Source organism: Ascidiella aspersa, chromosome 6, assembly GCF_963924565.1.
Source record: "Ascidiella aspersa chromosome 6, kaAscAspe10.2, whole genome shotgun sequence".
NCBI lineage: Eukaryota > Metazoa > Chordata > Ascidiacea > Phlebobranchia > Ascidiidae > Ascidiella > Ascidiella aspersa.
In genome coordinates, this window is record NC_139452.1 from 14553529 (window position 1) to 14572250 (window position 18722).

At 35.8% G+C, this 18722-nt stretch overlaps 1 protein-coding gene across 1 annotated transcript; it reads left to right on the top strand.

The window, feature by feature from the left end:
• The first annotated feature begins 3771 nt into the window (after positions 1-3771).
• Positions 3772-16892, top strand: LOC146140060 (solute carrier family 22 member 6-like). The gene is made up of 13 exons (XM_083391414.1): positions 3772-3969; positions 5937-6049; positions 6170-6340; positions 6964-7067; positions 8669-8823; positions 9050-9242; positions 9536-9656; positions 9984-10072; positions 10934-11154; positions 11269-11377; positions 13418-13517; positions 14962-15125; positions 15603-16892. The coding sequence occupies exons 1-13, from the start codon at positions 3819-3821 to the stop codon at positions 15655-15657; spliced, it is 1746 nt and encodes a 581-aa protein (XP_083247540.1). The 5' UTR covers positions 3772-3818; the 3' UTR covers positions 15658-16892.
• The last annotated feature ends 1830 nt before the right edge of the window (positions 16893-18722 follow it).

The following is an 18722-nucleotide window of genomic DNA, read 5'->3' on the forward strand; positions in this document are numbered from 1 at the left end:
CGCAGGCTATTCCATTTGTGATGCCCCTTCCTATTTTTGAGCTTAGAATTTCTCTCTAAACAACATCACATGTCATTGCTTAATGTTAAAAATATGACCTAATTAAACTCTTCGTTCTTTTCATTTTCCACATTCATGGGTGCCAATTTTTTAATAAAATAATAAAAATTTAGTTAAGGCAGTTTTGCTTTGAATTTCATTTCTTTGATCAAACAACCGTTACAATATTTGTAAAGTTTATTTATGAGGATCAATAAGCAATAGTTACAGGCTTACAGCCATCAAATAGAGTAAGACTAGGCTACAATTTTTTCTAGCTTTCGTCAAGGCAAAATCAATATCATACAAAAGTTCATCTGTCGATCTCAGTTTATTTTGATGTTCATTGTCGATCTCAGTTTATTTTTGATGCTTTTGAGCCTTGAGAAAAATCTCTCTCCTGAGCAGTTAGTGACCATTAATCTTAGAAACAGTCTCAATATTGCTTCCACTTTAGGAAAGTCAGTGTTTATATTTTTCCTTGTCTCCATGAGACAAAGAAATAGATTGCTCTTCTGTACCGCTAAGCCCTTGGTTTTGTGTTTGTCGCACGTACAAAGAAATTGTAGAAGCTCATCAGTAAGTTTCGGGTCAACATCTTACGGATGCGCTACCTTTAAAAGTTCTACGCCTCGTACAATTTCTAACTTAGTTGCTTTCAGATTAGCAAGAAAGAGGAACATTTTGTGCAATGTCACTGTACATGTCACTGTTAGCTCTTCTTCTTAAATTGGCTTCAAGTGCGTCGAGCACATGGACAAAGGAATTTATTTTAAACATTTCCTTTGCAGAAAGTTCACTTAAAGCGTCAGATGCGTTTCTTTGACCTAGTGACAGCTCTGTAGTTAATATTCGGCAAGGTTGCTTTTGCTTCCTGATCAAACCCATCTCTAATTTCGCTTAGAAAGTCTCCAATTGATCTGTACAATTCGAAACAAGTACTTAATAACAATTCAGAATACTGAAGAACAAACGACCTAGCACTGCGCCCCCCTTATTAAGATGCAAACAACGTAATAATGACTGATTACACTCTAGCAAATAGTCACGCGGTCGGTGAAACTCATATAAGGTTTCTATGTCCAGCTGTGATAGTTTGTAATGTTATATGCGCTGAGCGAAATAAGTTGCTATACTCATTCTTGGCTCGATAAGATTGGGTATTTTATATGGTTCGGTAATAGTTGTTCGTTAAAGTCACCTAAAGATAACGTCTTTAACCATAAAAAAAATCTTCCCATGCTTATGTATCGCTCAATATGATGAGATACGGCCTAAAATCATAAGTTTACAGTGTTGTTTACAAGTATGTTTGACAAGTCAAGTTTCAGTGCAAGTAATCAGTAGCCCACGCCAAGTCCAAGTCAATATTAGAGCAAGTCAACTCAAAACTAAGTAATCGACATAAATATAAAATATCAAAGAAAAAAATATGAAGTCGTACGATTGTGAGAATAAGCCAACTAATGAATATCAAAAAGCTAACATGTATAAAACAAACTATTGTATGTGGAAAAAATATTCCCAAATTTCCCAAATCGCTTTTACTTAAATCTATAACTGAAGTCCAAGTCAAGTCATTTGAAAACAGTGGCTTATTAAGTGCACTGGCAGGTCATCACAAAAGTGTAAAATTGTTCTATTACGTGCGTTGGATGACTCTGTGCACTCAGTTTGCTAAATTATGACGGTAAAGGTGCGCTCTAGTTATGGTCACAGGTGTTCAGTCATGTCATTATTTACAGTCAGTCGTATTTTTTTATTTAATTTGGCCATAACCGATTTATTTAATACCTACTGGGCATTTGTCGAATGTTTTAAGTTCACATTCTATAGCCGCAAATTTTAATTTTGGCAACGGTTTAATTTGCACGTCTGTGCAAAACTGGACCAGTTTCATATTACACTGGAAATCTGAAATTTTACCACATTAATAACTCATTGGCGCAATTTTAACGCTGTTGGCATTTGCTACAATTAACTACTACTATTTGAAAAGTTTACAGGTTTTAAATGGAAAATATCGGTCTAAATAAAATGTGTTAAATTTGCGGCCTCCGGGTTGTATGCCGCTTTGCAGACACATATATGGCCCAAGTCATATTTCAAATTCTGCGGCTTCACATATTACGTTTTCTCATTAAAAACTGCCACAAATGAATAGAGTTGCTGCTTTTTGACACGAGTTGTAAAAGAAGTTTTTTTAAAAATCAAAATATATCTACAAAATATTTTGGCGCCGGCGCAAGCGATAAACTTTTTTTTCAAACTTTTCCTGAATCGTGCCATTGTCGTCGTTCAAAAACATTTGTGCGGGTGTACATGCCATACTATTTGTATCTACGATTGCTGGTAAAGCATCTGTAGCCATATCTTCACAACAAATTAAGGTAGTACAGAAACAATAACTACTTTATTTGATCGTAGAACAGTTTGTATTTTAGTTATGTTGGTGTGGCCCGCTGACGTACTCAAACTATCTCATGCGGCCCTCAGTAAGACTTGAGATCGACACCCCTGCGACTAGGGTATACGAAACAAGCAGAGAACATTGCCCTGGGTAACACGCTCTTCGTAAAATTACAATTATTAAGAGAAAAAGAAAAGCGTTGTGCAACACAAGTTAAAGTGTAAAACAAGACCACACATAAAAGCAATGTTACAATTTCATACAGTTATCTTATGAAGTGACACAATTATGTGAGACTTTGTCAATTATGTGAGACTTTGGGATTTGTGTTCAGACTTACTTCGACTGTAATCTTTAAAATCATAATATTGCGGTATTCGATTTCCATACAACTGTGTGGCTTGTATTCAAGGGTTGCAGCATTTGTTGCTCAATTCAACGCTGAAGCTTGCGTGACGAAAAAGGCGCAAAACAATTCGACCGTGTCCCTCAATGACTGAAGTACGGGATATTGAGGATGAAAAACAAATTACAGCAATTGTAGTATGCTGTATACTATAATATGATTAAGCAAACCTTTAGGGTTGGTGTCTTTGTCATGTACTACGATAGTCAAAATCCTATTATCAGACTTAAACATTGGTATGAAAGTTTTATACCTTGAACATTTTGTTGAACTAGCCTTGCGGTCGTGTTATAATTTGCTATATATCCATGAACGACCATGTAAATGTAACTAATATTAGCATACCTGGTATGTCGCATTTGACGTTAAGTTGATTTTTTAATCAGAGTAATAGTTGGCCAATAGCTTTCAGCGGGATGTAGCCTGTGACGGTGTTTTGCCAGCTAGACTTGCGTCATCACTTATTTGTAGCCCATTCGGCAGAGAGGCAGTCAGGGTTTGAATAAGTTCGCAAGGTTGTTTTCGCTGGTATTTCATTTGCTAACCTTATTATTTTTTTTCTCGAATATGTTTAGAAAGACTACTAACTTTGGATAAAACTGCTTGTAATATTAATAGGAAAATATGTTTTGGCATACCGTCTCCAAAACGATGTTTGTCGGCAGCCGTTAGTCAAGTTGTTACTACTGAGTTAGCGTTAGTTGGAGTACGTTCTTGTTCAATGTATGTACCACAAGTATGCACGTGGGAATACTGGATATAGCCGTTTGGTCATTTTCTTTTCCTTGCCTTAGTCGCTTACATTCGCATCTGCTTTTGCGGGATGCATTTTAAGAAAGCAACGAACAAAAAACATAATTGTATCTCGTATTAGGTTTCGTTTTATTATTTACCCGTTTTTGTATTCTTTAGAAAAATCTCTACAAATTGTTTGAACAAAGGTGATTGACAGCGCACGGGAAAATGACCGCGCGGAATTTCCTTAACAGTTCCCCATACGAAAAACTGATGGAGGCAGTATCGGGGGAAGGAAGATATCAAAACTTCCTTCTTTTAATGGCACTTCTTCCCCTCCTTGTGGTCCCATTCATGCACACCGGATCTGTGTTCATAGGTAAAATTATTCTTTATAACGCGTGATTTCAATTGATTTATCCATTTAGCGCAGATAACTACCTATAGTCCTATAGTGGCGCCAGTATTTCACTGTGAAAAATATTTTGCTTTAGTTTACACGTTAGACTGGATGTTTAAGGTAATTATTTCCTCTCGTACGCAAAGTATTGTATGCAAATTCCGTAATTGTTCGGAAAAATCCGGTTGTATGACAACCCCAATAAAAGACCAATAAGGTGCTGGTTAAAATAATGTATCGCATGGCTGCGCTTGTGCTATTTTAACTTGCGCTGTCTTACCACGTAGAAATTGGTCGCGCATCGCTGATATATATTTCTGGTTGTACTACCTTGTTATATATGCATTATAATATTTAAATAGTAAGAAAAGAATACCAGGAAAAGCATTTTGCTAGATTGGATTCATTCAATATTAATTTTTCACTCAAATAAATAGAAAAGAGTTGGTTATCTTGTCTTACATGCTAACTTTCTTTATAACGTTGCAAATATTATAAGAGCATGCTTTTAGTATATACCAGGGGTGTCCATCAAGCAGTACGCGTGCCAAATGTGACACGCGACCTAATAAAAAATGGCACGCAAGTCCCGCAAAAATACAGTCAACTGTCAAAAAAGCTAAATTTTGTATACAGCCAATTGTCATTGCTTATTCACACTATAAAACAATCCCAGCAATTACGACAATAAACAATTACTTCTGATACTATTACATTACACTGTTTTTTTTGTATAAAAGCGCTTTTAATATTAAAAAAAAATAGTTGCTAATTTTTGGCACGTGAAGAAGGTATCAGATAAAAATTGGCACGCCGGTATATTTGAGTTGGACACCCCTGCTTTATACCAAAGAACAAATTTAACAACAATGTTATAAATTCTCAAAGGTTTTGCTTGTCATAAAGACCTCTTTGTTAGTTCCTTGGTCGTCTTGTTCATTTTCTTTCCCGTTTTAGTGACTACCACGAAAAGAAGACCGTTTCGTTTTTAGTTTATTGAGATTGAACGGAAAAGCTTTAAAATCACTTTAATGAGAGCTGTGAATGGCTTGCTTTCCCAACCACAAACCACCCTATCCAGGTTCACTTAAATTTAAGTGCTGGCAACCCGAGGTCTATTCTCAAGGTGTACTTGAGTTAGTTCTGTGCGATAAGACGATTTCATGAACCCCAGTTTAGAAAAAAAATGTTCACACACGCACTTTGAACCTAACAATGCAATCTTTGAAGTGACAAATTTTCTCAGCTGTGGAAACTTATTTAGATCGAGATGATTGCGGAAAAAAACTACTTTTAGCTGCGCAGAGAGAATTTGTTTCTTTTTTTACAACTCACATGAACATTGAAAATGATTGAAAAACAATTACATTTGAATTGAGTTAAAACGATCAAGCTACCATTGTTTATTGTGCTTTTGCTATATGGACCACAATATTAAAATCATTTCAAGAACAAAAAAATTTGCAGGGCTCAGGGCAATCCATACATTCAACTTTCACACAACTCGTACACTTTCCGCAACAGCATCCAAAACCCATTTTTGTAGTTTTATCTTGTTAACAGGCCACATTACTTTGGAAGTACTTTTGCTTCCGCCAACCAAGAAATTTTGCTATAAAGTTTGACACAAAATTATAAACAAACTATAGTAATTAACTGTTAACAGCTATACTGCAGCGATAATTCCATGGTTGTTTTAAAACAATAACACTACAAAAGGATATCGTTTAAGGTGATTGATTTTATTCGTGGAGGAATTATAAATTGCTTTACGGTTAAAATAACTGTTGGTTTGCTTCCGTGGGCCGCAGGTTGCACGCCCCTGATTTAGTGTATAATTTGCGCACGCTGTGAATCAACTGATTTTAATTTGTGCTACGATTTGTCTGAAATTAGACATAAAACTATATATACACAGCCATAATGCTGTTGTTTTTGTTTTTCAGCGGGCCTTCCACCATCTCGTTGCTTAGTTGAAGCTGTGGACAATGTTTCGGGAAGCATCTTATCCGATGATTTCACCACAAAGACATTCATTCCCTACAACAAAGTTACACACGTAAGAATTTGCGCAGCAAGTGTACACTTAAAAGGGGATAAATCGGCAGCCACTTCTAACGCATTTACGATCGATTCACTTATACTCTTATACTACGCTTGAGCCTATACTGAATTACAGAGCAATGACCGTTGCAAGCAATACAACTATAGCGTAAAACACTGCGAAAGCAACTTAACGGAGGAGTGCCTCGCAAACCTTACGTTGACCTTGAAGCAACCAGAGGTGATTCCATGTCAAAACGGCTTTTACTTCGACCGTACTACATTCGATGAAACCATTACAACTGAGGTGAAAAAAATCTACTGTGCAACAAAACGATGTTTAATTGTTTTACTAATGACTAGGGCGAATATTTTTTGACTTGTCAAAAAAAGTCAAAATCTTGTCAAAATTTACACGTTAGGTCAAAATTTGTCAAAAATTTGTAAAGTCAGAATCAAATAAAAATGCACATAAATCGTTTACAAAATTAAAAAAAATATGTAGTCAGCTTTTTGAAATTCGTCGTTCAGTTGTTTTGAAATTTATTGTTCAATTTTATTTTAATTTTATAATTTAGCTTTGATTTTTGTTCAAAGTCATTTTAACCGTATTATATCTTTATTAGAGCAATATACGGTATAAAAAGGCGTGATTAATGTCGCCTAGCTCAATTAAATCAATGTATTTCTAACAGGTCAAAATTTTGTCAAAATAAATTATATTTAGGCCAAAATTTGTAAAAATTTAATTTTTCAGGTCAAAATTTCCTATTTTTTAGGTCAAAAAGTATTCGCCCTACATTTTATAAAAAAAATCTGACAAAGTTTCGGTAACTCCTGCAATTTTCTAAATACATATTGGTTTATCGTACTTCAACTATCCGCAAATTTGTTTTTTATGAAAACTAAAAAATACGACTTGTGTTTCAGTGGAATTTGGTTTGCGATAATCTTATTTTGATGACAATATCGTCGTCCGTCTACTACATAGGACTTTTCTGCGGAGCCATAGTTGGTGGGATGCTCAGTGATAGGTATATATTGTGACTTCTCATTAAAATAACTATCACAGTCCCATATAAAAAGTAAATTATCTATCAAACAATGTAATGTTTGAGAAGTTTCATAAGTCATTGAAGAGCTAAAACAGGGGTCGGCAACCTTTTTCTAGTCGCGGACCAAAACCAAACTTAAAAAGATCTCTGCGGGCCGCACAAATTGATAACTAAGAATTGTGTTAATAAAATGTTAGAACAACAGTTAACCAGTCAGGCCTCGGATATTTTTTGAACTTAAAACATGTTTAATTACATTTACAGAGGCAGTCAAGTGTTGACGCAAAGCGAATAAAAAGTGTGATAAAATCATTTCGAGGGAACGCGATAGCATTTAAAGTTAATCTATAGCTCATTTTTTTAACTGTTTTAAGTCAAGGCGCACCTGGCGAGCGAGTGGAATTTGTTTTTGGTATACCGGTATTTCTTTTAAATTTTTTGCAAGTTTTTATTACATTGCCGAAAATGGAAAATAAAAAAATGTTAAAAAATATATATCCAACATTTTTTAATAGTTTTTCCCATTTTGTGCTAAGCACTTGGCAGCCTTCCACGGCGCAACGGTGAAGAATCGCTGATCTAGTTGAAAAGGCAGCAACAAAACGTAAACAAACCGGACGTATAATGAAGATTCGCGCGAAGCGCGAAAATGTTCCGCAATTACGTTATTAAAATAGTCAAAAACTATGTGAAATAGACTTGTGTCTAATTTGTCAAAGAGGCGGCGGGCCGGATTATCTGATCCGGCCCACGGGCCGTAGGTTGCGGACCCCTGAGCTAAACGAACAACACAACGACCTGTTGTTAACCAACATTCGAAATTTGAGCTAAACACATTTTATTGTTTTTTAACTATAATATTAGTCCATCATCATAGTAGTAGTCAGCCTAAAACAGTGGTTTCCAAACTATTTTATTTCGTGGCCCAATATTTTTACAAAACAGATGGTGGCCAATAGTTTTTTTCACCTGTAGTTATGAGTAGTGCATATTGGTTAACAAAAGCTTTACAATATTATAAGCATTTTTATTCCTTGATACCAATTGTCTAACAACAAATGTAACTTTTAAGTCTCTGATCAGTCTGCTGAAGTTAAACAACTCGAACACACAGTTAAAAATGTGCAGTTGCACTAATTGTCAAATAGCACTATGGACCACTTAAAGAAGTCTCATGGCCCACAGTTTGGGAACCACTATCCTAGAACAAAATTTGATAACAATAGCAAAAAAACTGATAAATCAACTTTACATTTTCGGCAAGCTTATAACCTAAAAGTTACGTGTCAGCTATACAATAAAGGCTACGTTGGCTTAGCAAGAAATGGTATTCTTAACTAAATGGCTTTAAATGAGAAAGTTTAATTGCAAGGTCATTGTTTATGTTAAACGTTTTCTCTTAATGTGTTGGCTTTAATATAGGACTACTAGACGTCCTCGTTTAGTAGGACTGGTGTTGCGAGATTATTTAGCTACCATGGATTGACACACGGTTTGCAAAACTGTGATTAATCTAATTTATATTATTTTGGGTAAACACGATATATAAATAATTATGATAAATTTTATCGTTCTTTCAGATATGGTCGAGTGCGTGTTTGCCAAGGCTCTTCGGTGCTGTGGTTCATCTGCGGTTTGGCACTAGCCTTCTCGCCCAATATCTACGTTTTCTTGGTTCTGAGGTTTCTGCTAGCCGCCAGCCTCATGCCGCTGACTGTTGCCGCCTTTGTTTACAGTAAGGCATAGACGAGGTTCCACTTGACATGCGTTTTAGAATTTTTCGTATTTCCCATACCATGAAGTGGTTTTGAGTGTTATCAACTAGTTTTAGCACTTAAAACGATGTTTAAAAAGCATACATGTACGAAAATTTAGTGCGGGTGGTAATTTTCACGCGGAAAAATTTTCCAGTCCCCCAAACGAGTTGTGACAAATGTTTAACTTTTTCTTTTTCCAAATAGGTACCGAAATTAGTAAGAACTTCCTACGTCCAACTATCGGTTCCCTGTACAACGCTGTATTCGGCCTCGGTTGCGTTCTTATGTCTGTCATGGCGTTCCGATGGCGCCATTGGAAAGAGCTGGAGATTGCGTTTTCCTTGTGCGTCATTCCTGTTATCGCAATATTGTTTTTTCTTTGTCCAAAATCGCCAAGGTAAACTTTTATTTTTATTCTGTGATTAAGTTTGTCATTTAAACGTGTGTTATTTTTATACTCTGCTATTGCAAGTTTGTTTGAGATGCCTATTAGTTCCCTTTAACAAATTGCGAAATATAATGTGCTTTGTCATAAGTTACAGAAGACCTTTGAGAAATGTGCGCCGGAATTAACATTGAATTAAATAATCTTACCCAAGATGTTCTACTTTTGTACAATTATTAAATAAATGTTTCGAAAAACAAATATGGTTAATGTTGCCAATTTAACAAATTTGTATTGCAACTTAGGTGGCTACTTTCCAAAGGAAAAACCGTAGAAGCTCATCGAGTCTGCAAAATAATGGCTCGCAGAAACAACGGAAAATTGCCCGAAAACCTATTCGATGAAGCTCAGAGCCAAGCAACGAAGGTTGTTATTTATAGTAGCCTAACCAAATGCTACCCTTTTCTGAAAAACAGCTAAGCGAGTTGGTAATTTTAAAAACCCTTGGACGAAAATTATAGGTTTGTATATCAAAATGCTTTGTCATGTCACAGTTTTCTAACAGTCCAGGTAAACGTATACTTGCTATTCTACATAAATGCTTCAACCACCATTTTACCAAAAAGCACGAAACTTGAAATGTAACCGTTAAGTCGGATGCGACATGTCAAATTTGTTATGCATAGTAATATTACCAACATGTTATGTAGTACGCTTTTATAGTATGCTAACCCCTTTACCTATAATTTATAGGAAACCAACGCATCACTAAAAGAGCTTATTCGCCGTCCCTATTTAAGGTTCACCCTGCTTTGTAACTGCATCGTATGGTCTGTCACCAGGTAATAAAAACATTTACGTTTGCTATCAGGCGATTCGGCGCTTTATTGGCTATTACCCAAATCAACAAATAAAACGATCTATATTCACTAATGATTCGTATTATTTCTTGATTGGTTATTACTTTCGTGAAAAAAAGAAAGGAAAATCTAAATTAGTGATCGAACACGAACGAAAGCGGCGTTGGCAATTTCCATTACCAAATCTGATCGCTTATCATCAAAATTTAGGTAATTGCCCATAAGCGACTAAATATTGTATAAATACCTTTGTATAGTTAAATGCTAAAATATGCTACAAGGTTGTATTGCTGTTGAGGTGAATGGCAACGTCATTCCCAAATCTTGAAGAAGTCTTCCTATGCTGGTTTGTTTTACCATTTCTGTCGTGACGTAATTTTGAACGGCTAAAACCTCATACCGTCATACCTAAATCTGGTATTTTAGCAAAATTCTGAATGAAGAAATGTGCAATTCGGCGTTTGTCTGGGTAACGTTTCTCAGTTTTTTAAATTGTGAAACATTTTTGCCTAATTGTTTACGGTTAACAACACTTTTGTAAACAAAAGAAGATAATCTACGCTGTCTTCGTAAAAAAGAAACACTGATAGATTAGTCCAATACTTAGGTGGAAGTGTTAATAATTTTAACTTAAACTGACGTTTGTAATAATTCTTATCAACACAAAACTACCATTTGCGTGTTTTATAACCAAACCTCTATTGACATTAAAGAAAACAAATTTTAACCTTATCTATTAGCCAAAAAACAAAAAGAAAACATGGTCAACAGTACAATTGACAAAATTTCAGGTCATCTATAACTATGCATCATTAAATTAATACACGTTTTTATTTCGTACAGCTTGATATTTTACGGACTGGCACTGAACAGCGGCGCACTCTTCGGCAGTATACATCTCAACCACGCACTTGGCGGTGTGATGGAGTTCGTTGCTTGCCTGGTTTGCATTCCTGTGTTTGTCGTCTGGGGAAGGAGAAACACCACTGTTGCGACCTTGGCCATATCCTCAGCTTCGTGTCTGCTCTCGACTGTGTGCATACAGCTTGGCAAAGGAAACAGAGGTAGTTAAGCGAAAAGTTTATTACGATAACGGCATTGAGTTGAGATGGAGACGGCCCTAGTTTGTAGAATGGGTTGTCCATTGTTTCTTCCTAAGCATATACGCTTGTTAAAAGGTGCTGAGACGGCAGGAGTTGCATTGGCTATGGTAGGTCGGTTCAGCTCCAGTGCAACGTTTGCAGCAGTATATCAGTTCACAGTGGAGCTTTTTCCGACTCCAGGAAGGTAATCAAAGTCATATTTTTTTTTTTTTTTTTTTTTTTGGTTGCACAGAAATTGATAAAACTGATAACATTAAAAAAGTATGCTATGAGCTTTATTTAAAATGGTATAAGGCATAAAAAAAATTTCTTCTGTTTTAGGTCATAAAAGATAACTTTTTATTTTTACTTTATAAAACGAAAATATTGACTCCTAGTAATATCTCGATTTAAGCCAAGTAGTTCCTGTATATACATTAACATGTGATGGTAATGTGTGGATGAGGGAAACAGTGGAAGTTTTCACGCTTAATATCACCAAGCATTAAAAGCAACATTTTTTTATTTTCTGTTGCCTAATGTTTGACATCATCTTAACACATTAATTTGCAACACAGAGCGGTCTCTAAATACTATAAACACGTGTAGTCAGGCCATATCGGTGAGTCAGGTTTGAGTTTTACCTTCTATGGTCAACCAGTGCTGAGATCTTCAGAGCTATTAGTGTACTTTTGAAACTCTGAGCTTAATCGTTTTCATTTAGGCTAGCATTCGTCCCGAAATGCTGTACAAAACTGTTATATTCCCAGCCAAGATCAATATCTGTAAAGCGATACACGTTTCGTTTTCCATGCCAACATAATGACTAAATTAATGCATCAAAGCATTTATTTTGTTTTGCTTTATTAAACAGAATTATTGCATCTTAAGCAGTTTTGGCGGTATTTAACTCACTTCCTTAAATGAATCATAAATGAGTCATGTTTTTCTCAAAGTTTAGTTGATTACGGAACTATACTGGAGCTGAATGCTAAAGTAAAAAGGTCAGTGGAAGAAAACGCCACCATACCATTTTAACTCTTTGCTAAGGATTGACCAAATTTACTAAAAACGAATATATATCTCATAATAACTTTTCCCGTCTTGGGTTGCAAAGTGTTCATAACGCTTAAATTTGTGTTGACTCGAAAAAGTTAAGGAATCACTGAAAGCAGCAATTTGCAGACACAGTGCGACTTTAATGAACTAATAATCGTTTTTTTTTTTATTAGAAGTTTCTAAGAACATTCTTTCGGCCAAGCAGCGCCGTGTGTACGCTATGTGTATGGTATTTTGCGCTGTACAACCTCATATACCCAGAAAAGACTTTTTGTGTATATAAATACTTGTTGTGTATATAAACACTATAGTTCGCACTAAAACTGCAGATCGCCCGACCACTGGAGTTTTTTTCACGTTATGACGCAACTTTGTAACATCCTTTCTGAAAGCCGATCCTGGTTTCTTTTGTGTCCAGTTGAGATACTTTTACTCGGGTTTTTTATTTTGTGAACCGCCTAGGACTATTAAAACGGGTTGTATCACAGTAATTGCCTCGGGGCCCCGGCACTTTATCGTTAATGAGATTTGAAGATTCTATAACATATAGAAAGATATTTTCTGTTTTGAAATTGGCAGGCTACTATATGTTGCTCGTGGGACTCCGCAACTTATCTTAATACAGTTATAAATTGTGACATAGCAAACAACTGTAATGTGCTAGTTCTGATTTACATTATTACATTTCCAAACAAATGTTTGGCTGAGGAAAGCGACATATAACAAATATATTTGGCGTTATTTCATATTTATCACTTTAGGATGGGCTTTGTGCCTCTATTACAACATATTCGGAAAGGGTGAGCTTCGCTAAATTGTGTCAAGGGAGCACTTTTAAAAACCCCTGCATTAGACATTTGAATTTTAGGACTGATTTTGAAGTCAAACATATTTGATTCGAATATTTCATTATTCAAAATGTTAAAAGTGTAGAACTATGTATGTGAGTTGTAACGGAGGTTAGCTTAGTTTTATGCTCAAAAAATAAAGTCATATATTAAGTAGTTTTTCGATTTTAGGTCAAAAGTCATAGTATATTCAGTCAACGGAAAAAATGTCTAAACGAAATCTATGTCGAGACATAAAATAAGTTTCAACTTGTGCGAGTAATATTTACTTTTTTACCGCTATAGTTCAGCGCAATAACAGTTTTAAGCTTAAAGTCTCTGTTGTGCTGTATTCACAGAGGAACTGCCCTAGGTGCATCGTCGATGGCAGCAAGGTTTGGAAGTATAATAACACCCTTCAGTTTGCAACTTCAGTACGAAATTCCCTGGCTCACTCAGGTAAACACATTATCTGTTTTTACTTAAAAAAAAAAACTAATGACTTTCAACGAGGTGTTATGTTATAACAAATGTAATTGTGTATACACTAACAGCAAATGTTTGTTCCTGTGAACCATTGCTCTAAAAGTATATTTTATGAAGTTTATGCAAATATTTAAAATTACAGTGCTGTAAATGAAAATGTTGTATTGCGTAAACAAATTGTAGCGTATTAATTCTACAAAAACTGGATTATCCAAACTGCAATAATTTTTAAATTTATGTTTTGTGTCTTAACTGCAATGTAAAATATTCTTGGTTCTCAACTGTTTGTGGCAATGCAACCCGTAAAAACTAAGTTCTGTAGAGTATGATCAACCAAAAACCAATATTCTATCAAAAACATAGAGCTCTCTTGGCTAAAGTTTATATTATTCAGTAAGACATTAAAAACAGCATCTTTAAAACAAAAAGGAAAATCTAAATTCCCTCTAGGGTATCGGTATCCCAGGTTAAGAACCAAGCAATGAGAGTTATCGTACATCGCTCAAGCATTGTGTATTTAAATCAGTGGTTTTCACACTTTATTTCTTGCGAGGCATTCCGAAAAGTATTACGAACTTGCAATGTATCCGGCAAAAAGAACTTTACTATTTTTATTCATTTATTTGTTTATAACATAAATTAAAAGTCAAGCGCCGTAAATATTTCTTAATAATAATTTGAAAAGCAAATGTAAGGGAAATACAATAGCCTAGTTTGTCTGCAAGCGTTTTCTATCCGCAATTGAGTACTTACGAAACGGAATAATTGTGCGACTCCATTGGAAAATTGAAACGACGCACCAGGGCAGCGTCATACATTAGCTTGAGAACCTCTGATTTAAACCAAACGCTCTAAGTTTTTTATGTGAAGTCTAATGTGAAATCAGTACTGTGGTTAATTATACCTGTGTGTTTTTAAATTACTGCTTTTTGTCGAATTGTAGCTTTGTGTGCATTATTACTCGTTACGTAAGCGATTACATTTCAGATTTGGCAGCTGTGGAGTTTTTGCAAAACCTGGTAGTCATGAGCTGGTTTCTCGCTCAAGTACCAAAGGTTTATCAAACAAAATTTACACCAAGTATCTTCAAACATTTTTTCAGCCCTTAAGTTTTTTGTATGTTATTTATCCAGTGATTTCTAAGCCAATATAATTATGTATGAATTCATAAAACTAACTAAAAATGTGTTTCCTTTTTTGGGTTGTGGTAAATTATCTTAGTTCACCATTTAAGTTATAGCATTTATATCCTATACTTTTTCCTTTTTTATACAAAACAAACAATTATATCTACATTTCTGAGGTAAATTTAAAACCAAAATGTTATTAAAATATTAAAAATTTCGTACCATGCTTCTGAAGCAACATTTAACTGAAATTTAAATACTTAGTTTTGACAGAGTTCTTCTCTCTTTAGACTATATTCGGCGTGGTTGCGATGATAGCCGCTATAACCGCTTCCTGTCTCCCTGAAACCAACCATCGTCCCCTTCTTTCCTCGTTTGCAGAGTCAGAGGAGTTCTTAAGGGATCACTTTCACAATTCTTGGGTATCACCACTCTTTCGCAGCAAGAAGAATGGGTGAGATTAATATATTCTTGGTAATGCTCGGGTAATGTTTTAACCAGAGTGCAATTCAAGAACTAAAAAATGGATATGACAGCCTTAAAGATACCTTGCGTTTATGCTACTCAATGCCAAGTTAATTTTACATACAAGGTCATCATTAATCTTCACGTTTCGATTTAACTCTTTATTCATTTTTTTAAATCTGATTCTCGAAACTTCAAAGAAGTCTAAATTTAACTTTTGAAGTAGAATCGCTTCGTTAGATCACAAATCAAGGCTGAAATTATTATATTAATTTGGTATTTAGGAACACTAAGCAGTAAACACTGATCTTTATTTTATTTTGTATTGGATCGGTACCAAACCACCCTATAGTATCGGACGAGTAACAGTGCTATCACTTGACATCGGATATTAGCTCCAATTTGATATTATCAGATATATCTAGTTGAATGTTTTAAAAATACTAAATCTCGCTTTTTTTTAAAGGTTTCCCCAAAATGAAAAAGAAGCCCCCCTTATGACAGAAGACATGAAGTGTTAAACTTGGTCTACCACTCTGTTTGAAAGTACACGATATACAACAAAATAGTAAACTGTTTATTGGCACCTACAACCCTCAACTGACTTCGTCGAATTTGTGAATATGTTTATCTGTCGTGATATTTACATTCAAACAAATACAAGAGTAATCGAAACACCGTACACCGTCATTTAACACCAAACGTTACATATATAAACCTGATAAGACCATAGCATACTGGTGTGTGTTGTAAATAATCAATAAATCACTTAAATCAGTGATCGGCAAAGTTTTTTTGTCGCGACCCAAAAGACTCTTTTAAGAGCAAATAAAAGGCCGCTACGTGAAACCACTACATGGGTGTTATACTAATTTTTTTAGAATTACATCACTAATTTACGTCATAAAACAATTCTTCTCAATAACACCTGTTTTTAGTTGTAGCGACCCCCTTGCCAGGTTTCAAAAACATTCACGATTTTGAAGAACTACGCGGTTTGTTCTTCTATTGTTTAAGAACAAGAGTAAACGTGACCCCCAAACACGACTGGTTACCTAAAGTGTTAGACTTGCATATTTTTTTACTCCTTAGCTATTGATTTGCTTTGTGTCAATCATTCGTTTGAAACGACCCCCTGACAATCTCTTCCGCCCTCTTTAGGGTTCTACGGTACGGTTCGGTCGTAACCTCCGGCCATGCCGAGACCGTCGCTCTACCAAGTGAGCTATCTGGCTCAGGGGGAGCGAGTCATGAAACAACCAAGACGCCAATGCTTTCTACATTCTGTTAGTACAAGCAACTTCACATTGAAGGGTATCTACAGCACCATCATTCAGTGACAGATACATACACATACGACCGTGTTCAACAATTGTAATATAGCCCTACTGAAGTCGATTTCTGAACAGCGATGACGGCTCACGTCATCTTTCTAGACTATTGGTATTAAAACGAACAAAGAATTATTCAAAACATTGACAAAGTCCTAACTAACTTCTGTATGGGAAATGATATTTATTCTACGTCTGGTAGGATTGCTGCTGGATCAGGAAAATGGACTTAATTGCTATACAAGGTAATCCGAGTAAAAGGGGGGCAAACTTACAAGAAAGTTAATTGAGTTTGTCAATTCGATCCTATATTTCTTTCAGACAGTTTTACGAATTGAATAAATATTAACGTTGATATGTTGAACCCATATCCGAATCGCAGGTATTTCACATTTCGATGCAATGACCAGGGACGTGCAGTCAGGGGAGGCAGGTGAGGCAGTGCCTACCGCAAATTTATGTTTCCATACCTAAAGCGTCAGTTTGGGGAGGGCCATGAAATTTTTTCAGATATGACGTCACAATTTTTTCAGATATGACGTCACAAAAGTATATCATTGCGTGATGTCATAATTCAGGTAAAAATAACATGGGCTGGCCGAATACTCTTAATAACATGGGCTGGCCGAATACAGAAAGGTCTCTGCGGGCCGCACAACATATGTTAAATGAGATTTTGTGTTATTATAACTTTATAACAATTGTGAATCAGGTGGGCCTCGGATTTTTTTGCACTTTAAAAACGTGTTTATAATTACTTTTAAGGAGGCAGTAAAGTATTGGCGCAAATTCGCTAAAAAAGCGTATACTTGGTTTAAAATTCGAGTCCACACGTCGCCATCCCCCTTCTATATTAAAAAAGTGTAATAAAACTGCTTTGAGAAAACGCGATAAATGTTATAGTTAATCTAGTTTAGTGTTTGTTAACCATTTGGGGCACATCTGGCGATCGAAGCGAGCGCGATTTTTTTGGTATATTACTTTTAAATTTCTTGTTTTTGTTACATTTGAAAAAAAATGGTTAAAAAATATTTGTCGATTATGTTTGAATACGTTTGTCGTTTGTCCGCGACGCCCATTGGCAGCTTTCCACGGCGCAACAGTAAAGAAGCGCTGATCTAGTTCCAAAAGAGCATCAAAACGTAAACACACTGGATGTATTAAGATCATTAGCGCGAAGCGCGAATATTTTTTGCATTTACACACTTAAAATAGTCAAAAAGTATTTAAAATGGACTCGTGTCTAATTTGTCAAAGAGGCGGCGGGCCGGATGAAGTATATTGGCAGGCTGGTTCTGATACAGATTTGCATTAACAACAAAAAAGCTTTTAATTGTACTTGGATATAAGTTAGTTATTATATAGTCGAGGTCAGCGTACGGTCACTTAAGCCGTCTCTGCAAATCTGAAAAACGCCGCTTTGCGCGAGTGCGGGAAACGAATTTTACAATTTTTTTGAAATATTCATTATATGGCGCCATGAGCTCGTACACCACTACAAAACTTAAAAATATGTCTTATTTTGGCGAAAATAGGCCATACTACTTAGGGAACCAAGAAAATAAACTGCCTATTAAGTAAAAAACTGTACGTATTTTTTAGTTTGGGGGGGGCATGGCCATATCTCCCCCCCCTAGATCCGCCCCTGGTTATTCATATCAATCGTTCACGCGGTCAAAATCGTTGAAGTACGCAAAGTGAGGCAGCGCCAAGCCGTGCCTCTCTTCAGATCACAAAACTTCCATACACTGCATTATGCGAGCCTTTTTCTTTTGCGAATTCTCTCGGAAAACATGATGAACGATTTAGCTATGATTTGAGGCAGTGGAGTGCAACCTTTCATACTGCCGGGCCAAATATGTGTATTCGGATTAGACCACGGGCCGCTTGCATATCTCGTCGCCAAAATGTTAGTGTAGTAGTCGGCAAACTTTTTGTTGCGGCATAAAGTAGTCTTTTCAGAGCTACTTAAAGGCCCACTACGTAAAACCACTACGAAAACAGTGGCGGATTCAGGGGTTTTAAGGTGAAATATTCTACGATGCTTAATGACCAAAACACTGCCATGCTATATAAAACATTATATAAAAAGTAATATACGCGCCGAGAAATTTGCGTTTACCTAGGGTTAAAGTTGGCAAAAAGTATAGTTTTACGGGCTTACCAGACCACATTTGGTACGTGCTGAGTCTTTCCAATCTGAGCCAATTTAAAACATTATATGCCACACCAATTGTTAAAATAAAGTGCAATGA

Bases quoted from the DNA above. Each gene is read 5' to 3' on its own strand.
- LOC146140060 (XM_083391414.1), top strand. From the start codon at position 3,819: ATGACCGCGCGGAATTTCCTTAACAGTTCCCCATACGAAAAACTGATG. The intron at 9,657-9,983 runs GTTGTTATTTAT...TATAATTTATAG, and splicing joins CTCAGAGCCAAGCAACGAAG to GAAACCAACGCATCACTAAA. The intron at 11,155-11,268 runs GTAGTTAAGCGA...GCTTGTTAAAAG, and splicing joins GCTTGGCAAAGGAAACAGAG to GTGCTGAGACGGCAGGAGTT.